Here is a 17,399-nt window from a genome sequence, read left to right as displayed (position 1 = left end):
GTGGGATGAGCGAGCGAGGGACAACCCAGGCATTTCCCTTTTAAGAGACCGGTGGCGGCGACCCCGCTCCTCTTTTTTTTCCTCCTGAAACCCCGCTAGCTGCCTCCATGTGTAGCTGAATGGTTCCCGTTGTAAGTAGAGGATCGTGCTCGCAGTTCAGGCTTGCTGCTCCTCCGTCTCCTTTCCCTGGGAAGTTCCCCTTTGTTTGACACTTTGAGGTTGGGATGTATGTTGCTGCCGCTCAGTTTGGCTCGGCGGGCGGGTTACTGTGCAGCGAAGTAGCCGGAGTGAGGCACGGGGACGCTGGGTGGTGGGGGTACTCCTCTCTCTGCCAGCCCCTGATTTGCACATTTCGAATGAGTTTAACTATTTCCTTATTCTTCTGTTCCCTTTTATTCAGATATAACATCTTCAAGACAAACCGCTTAAAATCAGGGGGAAAGGGGAATGATTCGGTGCTCCCAACTTCCTGGAGTTTATATTTTGTGTTTTGGGTGTGTGTGTCTTGTTTTTTGTTGTTGTCAGTTATGGCTTTTTGCCGCCAATGCGCATTCTGTAATTCTCTTGGAAAAGGGGAAGGAAGGGTTGGGACCTTCACCAGGACACAGATCTCCAGCAAAACCCGCATTTGCAATGCAGATACTTAGTGTTATTTTGCTGCCAAATCGTTCACAACACCCCAGAAGCAGCAGCTTAGGCCCTGAAGGCCCAAGATTGTGGCTTATTTAGAAATAAACTGCACCTGCTTCTGACGAATAGCTTAAAACAGGAGTGTTGGGAAATTGGGAGTGTTGGGAAATAATTTTCAGTGCCGGCAAATGCTTTGTTTTTAATTTGTCCAGAACATGCTGTTGGAGGCTATTTGCATTTAGCCTCATCAAAAAGATGGCCTATTCTCATTAAGAATCTATTATATGTAATGTGCCTGGCGATGGAAATTAAATTATTATCTGTTTAGCTAGAATTTGTAGAATGTGATGTACAATCATCAGTCAGTAAACAATTAAATGGAGTGTTCCTTGCTTTATTTCAGTATTCAACATCACCATTATCTGTGCATATGTACAGGAAACAAGGATGTGATGCAGGGGAAGAAAATCCCCTCAGGGAGGGTCAGAATTCTTCACCAGAACAATGTATTTAAATGACAAAAAGATAAGACTGGTTGTGCTTCTTTGACATGTTGTGTTTCTGTGGATCATGTGCTCGAGGTTGCAGTCTGCAAAGTAAAATATACAAGCATGTCTTATGATCGATATAAATATGTGTTGCCACCAGTGGGGCAGTCCAACAAAGCATTTCTCTGTCAATGTTTGACACTGCGGTGTTCTGATTGGCTGAACACTAGTTGTAGTCCCGTTGGGAACTGTTTGGCCCAATTAAAGATCCATCACAAGATGTCCAAACATATCGAGTGAGTGTCCAGTAATTTCCACCTCGTAATCCTGGTTGTGTTTGTGGCTTATAAAATGTATCCCGATTTCTGTCTGGAAAATCATTTCAGAAGAGTGCAGAATTGAGAGTAACCAGCTCTATGAGCATCCTTTTAGTGGCATAGTCTGAGCAGTTAACCAGTAATAAATTTCAATCCTCTTCACTAAATTCCACAATGTTGTTTTTTTGTAGTGGTTTATAGTGTATTTGTGAAGCATTAACTGCTGTAATTCCTGTGACACGTTGATCTTTGTAACTTTACCGAATGTAGTTAGGAATTGATCTACAAATGTGTCAAGCAATGGTGGACAAAAGTACTTTTATGTAAATGTTCATGATTTTAGATTCTGTTTACTACAGTATACCACAGTTAAAGTTTGCAAAGCATAAAAATTCAGGCACCAACTAATCTTCTTGGCATCCATGCTCCCACCAGCAAAATACAATTCTTTCAAAAAGTAGGTTGTTTGATAGTGGATCATTTGCGCACTTCCTTAATTAAGGCTAGATTTATGCCATAGTTATCAGTCTGAGACGGAGAGTTGCAATTTTAAGTTTCAGTCACATGTTATCTTGATTATAGTACTTGGCTGTATTTCAGATTTTCCTGCCCAGGCATTTTTTTAAAAACTCATTCATGTAGTGTGGGCATTTATTGCTCATCCCTAATTTCCCTTGAACTGAGTGGCTACGGACAGTTAATTTTTCTTTTCTTTATTCATTCATGGGATGTGTATGTCGCTGGCTGGGCCAGCATTTGTTGCCCACCCCTGAGGGCATTTGAGTCAACCACATTTGGGCAGCACGGTAGCACAAGTGATTAGCACTGTGGCTTTACAGCGCCAGGGTCCCAGGTTGGATTCCCTGCTGGGTCACTGTCTGCGGAGTCTGCACGTTCTCCCCATGTCTGCGTGGGTTTCCTCTGGGTGCACCGGTTTCCTCCCACAGTCCAAAGACGTGTGGGTTAGGAGAATTGGCCATGATAAATTGCCCTTCGTGACTAAAAAAAGGTTAGGAGGGGTTATGGGGATAGGGTGGAAGTGAGGGATTAAGTGGGTCGGTGCAGACGCGATGGGCCAAATGGCCTCCTTCTGCACTGTATGTTCTATGTCTATATAAAAAAGAAAAACATTGCTGTGGGTCTGGAGTCACATGTAGGCCAGACCAGGTAAGGATGACCGATTTCCTTCCCTAAAGGACATTAGTGAACCGGATGGGTTTTTATAAATCGTTTCATGGTCATCATTAGACTTTTAATTCCAGATATTTTTTTAAATATTGAATTCAAAACCCACCATCTTCCCTGGTGGGATTCAAACCCATATCTCCAGAGCATTACCCTGGGTCTCTGGATTACTAACCCAGTGACAGTACCACTATGTCACTTCCTCCCCAAGAGTCAGCCACATTGGCTGTGGTTCAGGAGTCACGCCTAGACCAGCTTGGATAAGGGTGACAGATTTCCTTCCCTGACATGAACCAGGTTGGTTTTTAGGACAATCAGCAGTGGTTTCATGGTTATCATTAGACTTTTTAAATTCCAGATTTGAACTGAATTCAAGCTTCACCATCTGCAGCGGTGGGGTTCGAGCCTGGGTCTCCTGAAGCATTACTCTGGGTCTCTGGATTGCTAGTTCAGTGATAACTGGGTAGAGAGTATCCAAATGTATTTCACATGGGATTTTTGCAGCCGGCAGGTGGAAAAAAAATTAGGCCAGCCTAGATTTGACTGCAGGTCACAAGAGTCAAAGCCCAGTCTTTCATTTACTGCATCACTGAGACATCCTTAATAATTCTGGTTCCCTGCTTCCTGGACTCCCAAGAGTAGATCTCTTCAGTGGGTGTAAATTAGCTGACAATTTAAAAAACAAAAGATTTTCATGAGATTTAGATGTCGCCAGGAAGGTACATTCATCATTGAATACTCAAAAGTACTTGAAACAAAATGGACATTTAGAGCTTATTTTCCTGAGGGTTAATTAAATTCTGTGAAAATGGTGGTTACTTTCTCTCTCCGAAACAAGCTTATCTTTGGATCAATGGCTCAGTCCACACAATATTTCAATCAGAAAGGACTCTCCTTTATCTTAAAACAACTCAATTGTTCTGCATGGGCTATGTTTTGGCTTCTTGGCAATGGTATACCCTCTAAATATAAGTAAAGATAAATTTTGTGTTGTTTGACAGGTGTGACGGACCAAAAGATTGTCATCCTTTTCACACAGTATTGCTGTTTAGTAAAATTCTGCACACTTTATCCAAGCAAATAACCACTTGATATGTAGCAAATACAGGACTCCGTGAATGATGGTTGACAAATAAGTTGATATTGCCTGTTTAAAACTTTTTAAAGTCTTCATGTTTATAGAGATGCAAATGAATTATAAACAGAGCGGGAGTAAATATTTTGTTCAAGAAAATAGATATTTTGTAATTAAATTGTGGCATAACGTTTTTGCAGACCTGACCACGAATGAATAGTATTGATAAAATTGTTACATTTTCAAAATATACTGCATTGTTCCGCTTTGAAATGTAAGAAGTATATTTCATTTGCAAATTTTTGAGCTAGTGTTAAATAAAATCCATTGTTTTTGTGATTAGTATGTGCAACATCCGTGATTTATAAAAGTAGGAAGTCTCCAGCTCACTAACTGCAGAGACAGAGCTGCAGAAACACTGGATAATTAACATTAGTATTTATACCCATTCAAATTCACCCTCTGTACATGGAAACACAAAGAGGGCTACTTTTCTTGCAATTGTCCTGATGAATGCAAGATGAAACGCTTCGACAAAATGTCTTTTTTGAGCAACACCAGCTCTGTACTACCAAAGGACTACTTGAGAATTTAATAATTTTAAGAAATGATTTGGAACTAACTTTGGCAAATAATAATGTTGCATTTAACTGTATTGTATTTCCTCCTCAGGATTACAGGGAAGATGGTATGGATTTGGGAAGTGACTCATGCAGTCGAGCAAGTTCCGAATCAAGCTCCAACAAAGTGACACCATGTTCTGAGTACAAATCCTCTCCAAGTCTGGATCTTGCCACGTTGGGGGACTATGAAGAAGATGAGGATTATCAGATATATAAAAAGAAGGTGATAGAAGAGTGGGAAAGTGAATATGGTGACTACTCTGAGAATAATGGCTTTGTTAAAGCTGCTAGCAGGAGTTTAGCGGAGGAGTTTCAAGAAGTTAAAGTCATCCCACCAGTACCTTCTAATGTTACTGCAAGTGAAATGAAGCAAAATGGCAATGTCGCACCGACTAAACAAGGTGGAAAAAGAAATAAGACTCTTCCAAAGCAGCAGAAGGCATTGCGAATAACTGGTGGAGGTGTAGCCACAAACCAGTTGGAGACTTCAGGGACTTTTGTAACAGAAGAACCACAGCTTCCAACCATGGATTGGGAAGCCCTTGAGAAGCACCTTGCAGGTTTACAGTTCCAGGAGCAAGAAGCACAAAACCAGAACCAGGCAAAAACAAACTTCACTTCAGTAAGTTAGAACTTTACAGTTATTTATTTCCAATTTTTAAGATAATATTTGCTACATGTGAAACTATTGGCAACTTTATTTTCGTCTCTATTATTCATGATGTCATGTAATGCAAAATACCTGGAAAAAGAGTGGCTACATATTAGTGAGGCTGAGAAGTAGGGATTTTAGTGAATCTATGGGCCAGATCTTCCAATCTCCAGATCATCGGAGACCAGCTACACGACCCAAGAGGCACTTCAGGACCCTGCCTAAGGTCTGACGTGCTGACCTCTGTGCCCAGGAAGTTTGTACTTCTGACGGGAATTCTCCTCCTCCCCAGAACCCTCTGTAAAATTCTCTGAATCTGAGTTGGAGTCGGAGACTTTGGACAGTTCCGATTTACTCACCTGATTAATAACCCAGGAAATGTTTGACAGATAAATCCTAGTCTATCACCTGGGTAACTGCAGAACTGACCCCCTTCAATCACGCAAACTGATCCCCCATTGACCCGACCCACCTACCCCAACCAACCAGGTTAACCCCCAATGACCAACACCCCAACTACTCCTGACCTGACCGGACAAATCTCTGACCTGACTACCTCTCCCGACTTGACGCAACTACGCCCTGACCCATCCCACCCTGCCCACCTGCTATCCTACTAAGCTACTAATTTACCTCATCCCTCTATCCACCCTAATCCATTCAACCATTCACTAACATTCAAATTGGATATGCAAACTTGCCATATGGCAGGCAGTTAGTTCCATAAAAGACTTCTGTACTGATTCTTTCTGCTGCTCGCTGTGTGGACTTCTCCGCTGAACAGTACTTCTGAATGCTGCATTGAAAGTTGGACATTTTTTAATGTAACCAGATAAGTGTGCAGTTTCCTGTCTGAATGGCGCCAGTTGCAGCATTTCCAATGCTGATTGGGACCAATACTTTTACAAAATTGAGGGTTTGACACAGGCAACAAGTATTGATGATCAATTGAGTTAAGACTCTCCAAACAAAATTACTGAGAAACCCTTCTGGGTAAAGTCCTGTTTGCCTGGAATTCAGTGTATGCTAGCTCCCCATATTGCCCAATTCAAGAGTTTTGGCACAAGTTGGCAAGAGACGAGGGTTAAGAGCCCCTTGGGTGTGCATGCGGGTAGTGCTTTATATTATCTGATTACAAAAGCCATGGAACTTGCCAGCATGGAATAGGCATCTGTCGTGTGACCTGTTTCTGTGCTGGAAATACTATTAAATATTTTGTAAAATTACTTGCCCAGCGGTGACCACCCTTCATATTCGGGCTTGTATTGGAGCTGATTATTGAAAAAGTATCTAGTGCCTCTTCTAGTAATATTGGCCAGCTAGCCTGACTCGTTAATCATCAACAAAGCAGTCTAAAACAGGTTTTGGATTGCTCAGTGTGTCAGCCGTGTTTCACCATATTGACGCTTCAGGAAACATACATTTTTCTCTTATGATCATTGTGGTCTTTCATCATCGGGTGTGTCTTCTTGGGGCCACTAGACTTCAGAGGTTTCAGTTGCAGCTTTCTATTTTTCACCTTCAGTCAAAGTGGTTGATTATTAGACAACTGAAATGCTGATTTGAATCCTTGCTAGCATATACCAGGAGAGCTGTAGTGAGCAGCATCGCTTCTCAATGTGCATTGCCACCAACCTCAGGACTGCAGCATTGAGAGATTATATTGTAACACTGTGGTTCCAACAGTCCAATGTAGGGTGCTTCAAAAGCACCTGTTTTCCCTTCTGTCCTCATTGGAGCTACGTGATGCTGGGTATATGAAAATGTTTTCATGCGTACTGCATTTAGAAAGAGCTTTCCAACTGGTGGTGTCCCAAACCTCAAGGGAATCCTTGGAGGGCCGGTTTAACTCAGTTGGATGGACAGCTGGTTCATGATATAGTGCGGCCAACAGTGCAGGTACAATTCTCTTACCGGCTATGGTTATTCATGAAGGCCTGCCTACTCAACCGTGCCCCTCGGGGGAAGACGGACCGGGGGAAGACCAATGCAAGACAATCAACTGAGGTTCTTGATATCTTGTGCCACTTAACAGACTTTTTGATTATCCGTTTGTTGGACTTGGAAGTGGGCAGGGAGGGGCGGGGGGGGGGGGGGGGGGGGCGGGGAATAAATGTGCTTTCTAAAATGTTGCTGGGCAATGGCTTGATTTTGCAGAATGTTCATCTGCTCAGTGATCAATAATGTAATTCACAGTCGAGCATCTCCTAAATTCTGCTGTGTTAGAAAAAAATTTCTGTTAAATTCAAGAATGACAGGAATATAGTTTTTGTTATTTACAAAGTGGATTCGGGTTTTACTTTGTAATTATGTTTTGTAAAAATGTCTTGTGGGAATTTGCTTATCAGACATAAGCATGGATTTTTAATTGTGTATTTTAAACTGTGGGATAACCAAACAGATTATACTAAAAGTTACTGTAGGATAACCAAACTGATTATACTAAAAGTTACTGTAGGATAACCAAGCAGATTATACTAAAAGTTACTGTAGGATAACCAAGCACATTATACTAAAAGTTACTGTAAGATAACCAAGCACATTATACTAAAAGTTACTGTAGGATAACCAAACAGATTATACTGAACATTTACTGTAGGGTATCCAAGCTGATTATACTGAGAAGTTACTGTAGGATGTCCAAGCACTTTATGCCAAATGTTACTCTATTTTGGTTAAGTCAACTGAACAGAAACGATGCGAAACATCCAGTCTAAAATACTGAACAACTCGTGAAATGCAAAATTAATATTTTTCAATATTTTGGATCTCTTTGCCCAAGTCCAACAAATTGAAAATCAAAAAGTGCGTTAAGTGGCAGATGACCTCTAACCTCGGGTTGGTTTTCACTTTGGAAGCTGTCCTGTATAATAATAATCTTTATTGTCACAAATAGGCTTACATTAACACTGCAATGAAGTTACTGTGAAAAGCCCCTAGTCGCCACACCATGGCACCTGTTTGGGTACACTGAGGAAGAATTCAGATTGGCCAAATTACCCAACAGTACGTCTTTCGGGACTTGTGGGACAAGAAATGAAATGAAATGAAAATCGCTTATTGTCACAAGTAAGTTCAAATGAAGTTACTGTGAAAAGCCCCTAGTCGCCACATTCCGGCGCCTGTTCGGGGAGGCTGTTACAGGAATCTAACCGTGCTGCTGGCCTGTTTCGGTCTGCTTTCAAAGCCAGCGATTTAGCCCTGTGCTAAACAGACTGGAGCACCTGGAGGAAACCCACGCAGACACGGAGAACGTGCAGACAGTGACCCAAGCCGGGAATCGAACCTGGGACCCTGGAGTTGTGAAGCAACAGTGCTACCCACTGTGCTGCCCAAGCATTGGTCCTTCCCCACAATTATATAATCAGTCAAGAAAAAACAGCCTGGTGTACTGAATTGGATTTATTTTCCCTTGCAAGTGAAAATGGGCAACCAATCTGATCTTGTTAGTTCCCCATTGGGAACATTATCTTAAAATAACCCACATGTTCATGGCAAGTGTTGCAATATTGCTTCAGATTTGGCATTTGACCCTTGGGTATTACCTGTCTACTCTGTCTCTTCAAAGAAAGCTATACCTTGTATTTGAATACTTGACGTTGGAAGTATTTATCCATTTCCCCTACTTGACCTTCCTCCCTGAAAAACACTGATGTGAATTTCTGCTGGGGTTCTCCTGTTCATCTGTTGCTTTATCCAGGCTTCCTGCAGCTCTTCCATTGAAGTTACAGCAGATGATGCCATGAGCCTGCTGCTACCATTTTTCTAGGTGGTAGGGGTCACACCGTCCAAACCTAAGGATGATAATCTTCATACAGTCTGGACCAGCCAAATTGGCAAGGGTGGTCTAGAAGACAAGGGCTGGTAGCATATTTTCACAGTATCCTTACAGTCCAGGAGGAGGTTATTTGGCAGGTCGAACCTGCATTGACTCTCTCTGAAAGAGTATTCTACCTGATCCCACTCTTAACCTGATCTCTTTAACCTTGCACATTCTTTCTTTTCCGATAATAATCCAATTCCTTTTTGAATACCTCAATGGGCCCTGCCTCTACCACCCTCTCAGAAAGTTTGTTCCAGACTCCAACCACCATCTGGGTGAAAATAAATTTCCTCACATCACGTTTGCCAATTATTTTGAACCTGTGCCCTCCAGTTTTTGAGCTCTTTTGAACGGGAACAGTTTTCCACTATTTAACCTGTCCATACCCTTCAGGAATACCTCCTGAATACCTCTTATCAAGTCTCCTCTCAGCCTTCTTTTCTCCAAGGATAACAATCCCAGACTTTCAAATCTCTGCTCTGAGCTGCAGTCCTTTATCTCTGGAATCATTCTTGTGAATGCCCTCTACTCTTTTCAAATCTTTCTTCAAGAATGGCACCCAGAATTGGATGCAGTACTCCAGATGAACTCGTCCAAGGATCGAATACAAGGATGAAGCCAATAACTATAGGCCAGCCAGTTTGAATTCAGTGGTAGGGAACCATCTGGAAACAATGGCCAGAATTTTACATTCCTCGGGCATGTATGTACCCAACCCGGAAGTGCATGAAATCGCAAAAAAACAAAACACATTTGTGGTGGAGGTCCCCAGAGGTCAGTGTTGAAACACTATAAACCTTTCTCCAATCTGGAAAAGCAACCATTTATCACAATTCTCTTTCCTGTTACTCAGTCAATTCTTATCCAAACACCCACTATGCCTTTGGTTCCATGAGCTAGAATTTAGCTCACGGGTCTGTGCGGCACTATATCCAATGCTTTTTGAAAGTTCATTATACACGGCATCACCAGTGTTGCCCTTATCACCTTCTGTTAACTTCTCAAAAAAAACTCCAGCAAGCTAGTTAAACATGATTTTCCCTTAATGACTCCATGCTAGCTTTCTTTAATTATCCTGTATATGTCTAAGTGACTGTTGATTTTGTCCCAAACTGAACTTTTTTGTCCATTGGTCGCACAAACTTGGTGGGCCTGGAAGTGGGTGCAAAACCTGCTTGTGACCGTGGTCAGCCCTGGAATGTGATTTCAGACTGGCTAGCCAATTAATGGGCTGCCAGTGTTAAACGTGCGCTGGTAAAGGCTCAGCGCTGCCAGGAAGGGTGGGCTCCGAGAAAAGGGAGGGTGCGGTTGGCGCCTTTGATGGGCTCTGTCTGGGGGCAGCTGCTGTGGAGCTGCAGACCTGTTAGAATAATAAATTGCGACAGAAAAACTTTGCCAAGCTGTCTAGTTAGCACATTCAAACACCAACCTCAGACACCTTTTTAAAAGTTTTATTTCATCCCGCCCTGGAACAAGCTTGAAGCTAAAACGTAAAAGGCCACCTTATCAAACAGCCCACCTGCCAACTGTAAAAGCAGACAGGCCATGTAAAGTTCCATTCATTCGGCCCCTTAATGGGCTAAATTGCCAGCTTGATTGTCGGCGGACCGCTTCTGTCTCTCACACGTGTGTGGGTGCAGTGACTTAAATATTGCATGAGTGCGTGATGACATCAGGACGCCTGCCCGACAACTTATTTGCCAAATTTCATGTACATACCCACACGAGCAATGCTAAATTCTGGTCGTAGTTTCTAGAAGTTTCCCTACCACTGAAGTCAAACTGACTGGTCTGTAATTGCTGCCTTTATCCTTGTACCTTCTTGAACAAGAGTGTAACATTCACAATTCTGCTGTACTCTAGCACCAAACTGTGTCTAAAGAAGATGGAAGATTATCACTTGGGCCTCTGAAATGTCCACTCTCACTTCCCTCTGTGCCCTTCGATGCATCTCATCCATTCCTGGTACCTGAATCTCCTTTGCATTTTCTACCTGATATCTGTCGTATGCGCAGTTCTTCCTTTTTACTTTCACTTCTATCTCTCTCATCATCAAAGGTTTACTAGATTTATTGGTCCTACCGTTTCCCCTTCAAGGAATATAACTTGACATTGCCTGCAGTACATTTTCTTTGAAGATGGCCCCTTGTTTAGCCACCGGATGCATTCCCATCTCATCTAAGTTGGCTTTCTCCCAATTAATTATCCCTGCTCTTGATTGTTCCTTGTCATTTTCCATGGTCAACCTAAACCTTATGACACTATGGTTACAGTCCCCTAAATGCTCTCCCACTGATAGTCAATCCACTTGGGCCAACCCATTCCCCAGAACCAAGTCCAGCAGTGCCTGTCCTCTCATTTGACTGGAAACATACCCCTGCTGAAACTTATCTTGAACACATTCCAGGAACTCCCACCTCTCTTGTCCTTTTGCACTGTTCTCATCCCAGTCTACATTCAGATAATTGAAGTTCCCCATTATAATTACTCTATAATTCTCGCGCCTCTCTGTAATTCCTTTGCAAATTTGTTTTTCTACATCCCTTCTACTAGTTGGCTTTCTATATACTACACCAATCAATGTTATTGCACCATTTTCATTCCTTCCCTTTAGTCAGAGTGATGTTGTTGATCCCTCTGGAACACCCTCTCTCTCTCTAGTACTGTATGAGAGTTTTCTGGTGCAATATGTTGTGGAACCAACTTAGGATAAGTCAATTTTAGACCTAGTATTGTGTAATGAGGCAGATTTAATTAGTTAATGTCATATAGTAAACACTCTGTTGGGAACTAGTGATGATAAAACAATTGAAACCCATATGTTAAGTTTGAAAGTGACAAGCTCCGAATACAAAAACTAATCTTACACAAACGCTAATCTTAAACTGAAAAAAAAGCCAATTAAAAAGCTATAAGGGGAACACTGGCTAAGGTTGATTGGGCAAATAATTTAGACTTTATGGTGGTAAATAAACATTGGGACAGGCGAAAATTCAAAATGTTCTAAAAAATACATTCTACTGAAAAACTCAGCAAAATGGATCTATTTGTAACTTAGGAAGTTAAGCATAGTTTTAGATTAAAAGATGAGGCTTGTAAGGTTACAAGGAATAGTAGAAAGTCTGAGGACTAGGAGTGCTGATTTAAAAAAGGGGGAGTCTTTTACAAGTCTACTAAAGTAAATGTTGGTCTCTTAAAAGCAGAGACAGAGGGTGTAATTTAACCACCAAAGTGCATCCGGCGTGGATCTGGGTGTGCCGGGTAAATAGCGGAAAAGATCAAAATTGAGAATAGCGCCAGGCACAAATTAGTTTGCAATTTACCCAGCCCGCTCCTGATGACGAGTTCAGGATCTCTCCCAAAAATGTAAGCATATTATTAACCCTCTTTTGCGGTGGTTTGCTGTGCCCTCCACAATCTTGCACAGCAGCAGGATGATATGCTGGAGGAGGAGGATGAGGGACAGGCTGCCTCGTCTGAGGAGGAGGTGGACCGAGAGGAGCTGGAGGTCGAGCCCAGGGAGGAGCCGCAGGAGGATGGAGGACAGGCTGCGGCAAGGGTCCGACATGCCCAGAGAACCAGGGAGGCCTCACCGGGTTCTCACAGGACAAGGCTGTGTCCGTCCGCACGCTGACACCCATCCTCTGAACTGGGTCGGCATCGGGGCATTTGATCTTGGACCACTGTGCAGGGGGCATGCCTGCTGTGAAGATTAACATGACAAGAGGCTGCACATCTATCGGATGTAACATGTTTTAATAGTGAACATTTGACATTTCCATTCCCCCTAACTACAGATAGTGATCTCTCAACCTCCCTCCCCTGTGCGCACTCAGTGCTCGTCACTCTGTTTAATCTTTTGTGATATAGTGCTACGTCTGGGTGTGCCCCCAGGATGTACACCAAAGGTGGAGGCAGCCTGCTGCTTTCCATGCCTGTGGCCTTTGATGCCCTTGGCGGATGTCCTGGATGTGTCGGAGGACCCCAGCCGACTTAACGGTGCCCGAGGCTTTGCCATGCCAACCTGTTCTGCCCACTGCCCTTGAGATTTGCCGGTGCCAGGAGGGGAGGATTCAGAAAGAGACCACCATTGTCTCCTTGGTGGCAGGCACTGGGTTGGCCTCCAGTGCTTCCTCCTCCCTGACGGTGCCCGTAGGGCTCTGGGGCTCTCCCAAGTGATGGATGGGCAGTTGGAGTGAACTCCAGAAGCCTCTATAAGTAATTTGGTGCTGCTAGTCCTGGTGGCTTCCCATTGTCTGCACCATGGTGTTAACACCTTCAGCGATGGTCCTCAGTTACTGGACCATGCTGTTGAGTGCCTCGGCAATGTCCATTTGCACCTGGGACATGTCCCTCAGCAACTGAGACATGATGTCGACGCCCTCAGCCATGATCATCACAGACTGAGCCATGCCTTGGGCACAAACACTCAGTGTGGACATCGTGCTCCAGGCTTTCCACTGCGGTCACCACCCTGGCAGCGTTGGCCTTGATGCCATGCATTGTCTGCATCATCTCCTGCACCCGTAGCCTTTGGGACTCATTCAATCGGCTATGCACTCGCTGGAATTGAGATGGATAGAGAATTGGTTGGCAGACAGGAAACCAAGAGCAGCAATTAACGGGTCTTTTTCAAACTGGCAGGCAGTGACTAGTGGGGTCCCGCTATTCGGCAGCACATATACTAAAATTGGAACAATCTAGAGAAGATTAGCATGGCCCCTGCGCAAGGATGACTCTCAAATTCGTGAAGCGTTTCATGTTTTTGGGTGGCACTGTGCTTAGCACTGCTGCCTCACAGCACCAGGGACCTGGGTCCAATTCCGGCCTTGGGTGACTGTCTGTATGAAGTTTGCACTTTCTCCCATTGTCTGCGTGGGTTTCCTCCGGGTGCTCCAGTTGCCTCCCACAGTCCAAAGGTGAGTAGATTAGGTGGATTGGCCATGCTAAATTACCCCTTGGTGTCCATCGTGTTAGGTGGGGTTACAGGACGTGGGTGTGGGTGTGGGTCTAGGTATGGTGCTCTTTCGAAGGGTCGGTACAAACTTGATAGGCCAAGTGGCCGCCTCCTGCACTGAAAGGATTCCATATATAAATGATTTAGCTGAAGGAACTTAATGTCATATCTCCAAGTTTGCAAATGACACCAAGTTGGGTGGGAGGGTGAGCTGTGAGGAGGATGCAGAGATCCTTCAGTGTGATTTGGACAAGTTTGAGTGAATGGGCAAATGAATGGCAGCTGCAGTATAATTTGGAGAAATGCGAGTTTATCCACTTTGTCAGCAAAAACAAGAAGGCAGACTATTATCTGAATGGCCATAAATTGGGAGAGGGGAATGTGCAACAAGACCTGGATGTCCTCATACACCAGTCGTTGAAGGTAAGCATGCAGGTACAGGAGGTGGTAAAGAGGGCAAATGATATGTTGGTCTTCATGGAGAAAGGATTCGAGTACAGGAGCAGGAATGTCTTGCTGCAATTACACAGGGCCTTGTAGGAGGCAAGGTGGCACAGTGGTTCGTATTCCTGCCTGAGGACCCGGGTTCGATCACAGCCCCGGGTCATTATCTGTGTGGAGTTTGCACATTCTCCCTACGTCTGCCTGAGTCCCACCCCACAACCCAAAGATGTGCAGGGTAGGTGAATTGGCAACGCTAAATTGCCCCATTAAATGGATAATGTTTGTAAAATTTATACAGAGCCTTGGTGAGGCCACACCTGGAATATTGTGTGCAGTTTTGGTCTCCTTATCTGAGGAAGCATGTTCTTGGTCTAGGGAGCACAGGGAAGGTTTACCGGACTGATTTCTGGGATGGCAGGACTGACAAGGAGAGATTGAGTTGGTTTGGATTGTATTCGCTGGAGTCGGAAGAATGAGGAGGGAATCTCATAGAAACCTATAAAATTCGAACAGGACTGGACAGGGTAGATGCAGGAAGGATGTTCCCGATGATGGTGTGTCCAAATCAAGGGTCACAGTCTGAGGAATACTAGGTAGACGATTTAGGGCAGAGAAGGAGAAATTTCTTCAACCAGAGAGTGGTCGGCCTGTGGAATTTGTTACCAAAGGAAGTAGTTGAGGCCAAAACATTGTATATTTTCAAGAAGCAGTTAGATGTAGCACTTACGGCAAACAGGATAAAAGAACATGGGGAGAAAGCGGGATTAGGCTATTGAGTTGGATGATCAACCAGAAAGCAAAGAGTAGGCAGAAATTGGGCATTCTCAAGTTGGCTGGCTGTACATAGTGGATTGTCACAAGGATCAGGTTTGGGACCTCTGCTATTTACAAACTATATTAAGGATCAGTGTGGGGCTGGCTGTGCAGGATCAGTGTGGGGTTGGCTGTGCAGGATCAGTGTGGGGTTGGCTGTGCAGGATCAGTGTGTGGTTGGCTGTGCAGGATCAGTGTGGGGCTGGCTGTGCAGGATCAGTGTGGGGCTGGCTGTGCAGGATCAGTGTGGGGTTCGCTACGCAGGATCAGTGTGGGGCTGGCTGTGCAGGATCAGTGTGGGGCTGGCTGTGCAGGATCAGTGTGGGGCTGGCTGTGCAGGATCAGTGTGGGGCTGGCTGTGCAGGATCAGTGTGGGGTTGGCTGTGCAGGATCAGTGTGGGGTTGGCTGTGCAGGATCAGTGTGGGGTTGGCTGTGCAGGATCAGTGTGGGGCTGGCTGTGCAGGATCAGTGTGGGGCTGGCTGTGCAGGATCAGTGTGGGGTTGGCTGTGCAGGATCAGTGTGGGGTTGGCTGCGCAGGGTCAGTGTGGGGTTGGCTGCGTAGGATCAGTGTGGGTTTGGCTGCGCAGGATCAGTGTGGGGTTGGCTGTGCAGGATCAGTGTGGGGCTGGCTGTGCAGGATCAGTGTGGGGCTGGCTGTGCAGGATCAGTGTGGGGCTGGCTGTGCAGGATCAGTGTGGGGCTGGCTGTGCAGGATCAGTGTGGGGTTGGCTGTGCAGGATCAGTGTGGGGCTGGCTGTGCAGGATCAGTGTGGGGTTGGCTGCGCAGGATCAGTGTGGGTTGGCTGTGCAGGATCAGTGTGGGGTTGGCTGTGCAGGATCAGTGTGGGGCTGGCTGTGCAGGATCAGTGTGGGGTTGGCTGTGCAGGATCAGTGTGGGGCTGGCTGTGCAGGATCAGTGTGGGGCTGGCTGTGCAGGATCAGTGTGGGGCTGGCTGTGCAGGATCAGTGTGGGGTTGGCTGTGCAGGATCAGTGTGGGGTTGGCTGTGCAGGATCAGTGTGGGGTTGGCTGTGCAGGATCAGTGTGGGGTTGGCTGTGCAGGATCAGTGTGGGGCTGGCTGTGCAGGATCAGTGTGGGGCTGGCTGTGCAAGATCAGTGTGGGGCTGGCTGTGCAGGATCAGTGTGGGTTTGGCTGTGCAGGATCAGTGTGGGGCTGGCTGTGCAGGATCAGTGTGGGGTTGGCTACGCAGGGCCAGTTTAAGTGCTGCTCTACCTTGTTAGGTGGGAGCTTGCGAGTGTGGTCCCAGCAAATCAGCCGGTGGGACCATCATTCGCGGCTTGAATCATGTGGGGTCGCGTTTAGTGGACTAATGAAAGCAGTGGCGGCCTCGCTGGGCTGTGTCGGAAAGATCACGGTAGTTCCCGCTCACTACCACACTTCGAAACATTTTGGTTAAATCACACCCTTAATAACTGAGCTACTGCAATGTTAGAATTTTTCAAATACAATTTCATTCACAAAAAACTTAGGTATGGTCTTTGTGATTACGCTACAGAAGATAAATATTCCCATTTTATTTTGTTAGACCAGCTTGCACAAGCAAGATGATTCATTTGCTTGTGATGGAATTAAATTAATTCAAGTGGTTGTGAACCAAAGTTTCTCTGTGGTTTCAACCTGTAAAGATTGACTAGCCTTTTTGAGAAATCTTTTTCATTAGCAGGAATCCTGCTAGTCCTCTGTGCAGTGTACAAGTGAGAGTTATTGGCTGTTCAGAGGTTTTTAAGAAGCTGTTAATGAATGTCATACCCTTGGTTGTAATGGAAAGAGGCAGAGTGTAATGAACATTGTTCATTTTCGAATATTATTCTGCACTGTCATGTTTTTCCTTGGCCTTCTTTCTGATCATAAGTAGTGATGGAAGGAATCCTACTAATTAACCCTATAACCCTATTTTCTAATGTGTGATAGTTGTCTCTATTGCTGGTTATCTTAAGGATTAAGAATGTAGGTTGGGATTCTCCGACCCCCGCCGGGTCGGATAATCGGTGGGGGGGTGAGAATCGTGCCACGCCGCTCCGACGCTGGCCCGCCAATTCTCCGCCGCCGATTCTCGGGCACCCACGGGATCGCGGCCGCGCCGGTCGGGGACCGTTAAAAGCGCACCCCCTTCCCGGCGATTATCCGCACCTCGACGGGCCGAGTGCCCGCCGAGTTTGGCCAAGTCCCGCCGGCGTAGGTTACGTATGGTCCTACCCGGCGGGACCTCAGAGTTCTGGCTGCAGGGGCCATCCTGGTTTGGGGGGGGGGGGGGATCCGTCTCTGGGGCCTCCACAGTGGCTTGGCCCGCGATCGGGGTCTACCGATCGGCGGGCGCGCTATTTCCATGGGGGGGCTATGTTCCTCCGCATCGGACCCCTGTAGGGTT

The 17,399-nt window shown here is 45.3% G+C and overlaps 1 protein-coding gene and 1 non-coding gene across 5 annotated transcripts in view; both read left to right on the top strand.

Annotated features, from left to right (window-relative positions):
• The window catches only part of schip1 (schwannomin interacting protein 1), a 1,157,911-nt gene that overhangs the window by 926,672 nt on the left and 213,840 nt on the right, over positions 1-17,399 (top strand). For 2 of the 4 annotated variants that reach the window (XM_072474483.1, XM_072474485.1), the window contains one exon: positions 4,368-4,940. In XM_072474483.1, coding sequence (XP_072330584.1) covers positions 4,368-4,940 — 573 coding nt within the window. Of the gene's footprint in view, positions 1-31; positions 132-199; positions 219-4,367; positions 4,941-17,399 lie in introns of those variants that run through there. The other 2 variants (XM_072474484.1, XM_072474486.1) reach the window with 2 other exon arrangements.
• Positions 13,456-13,560, top strand: LOC140390935 (U6 spliceosomal RNA). Its single transcript, XR_011934967.1, has one exon. It is a non-coding gene; the product is annotated as a U6 spliceosomal RNA (small nuclear RNA).

This window comes from Scyliorhinus torazame, chromosome 14 (assembly GCF_047496885.1).
Source record: "Scyliorhinus torazame isolate Kashiwa2021f chromosome 14, sScyTor2.1, whole genome shotgun sequence".
NCBI classification, from domain to species: Eukaryota; Metazoa; Chordata; class Chondrichthyes; order Carcharhiniformes; family Scyliorhinidae; genus Scyliorhinus; species Scyliorhinus torazame.
This window is presented reverse-complemented; position numbering and strand designations above follow the sequence as displayed.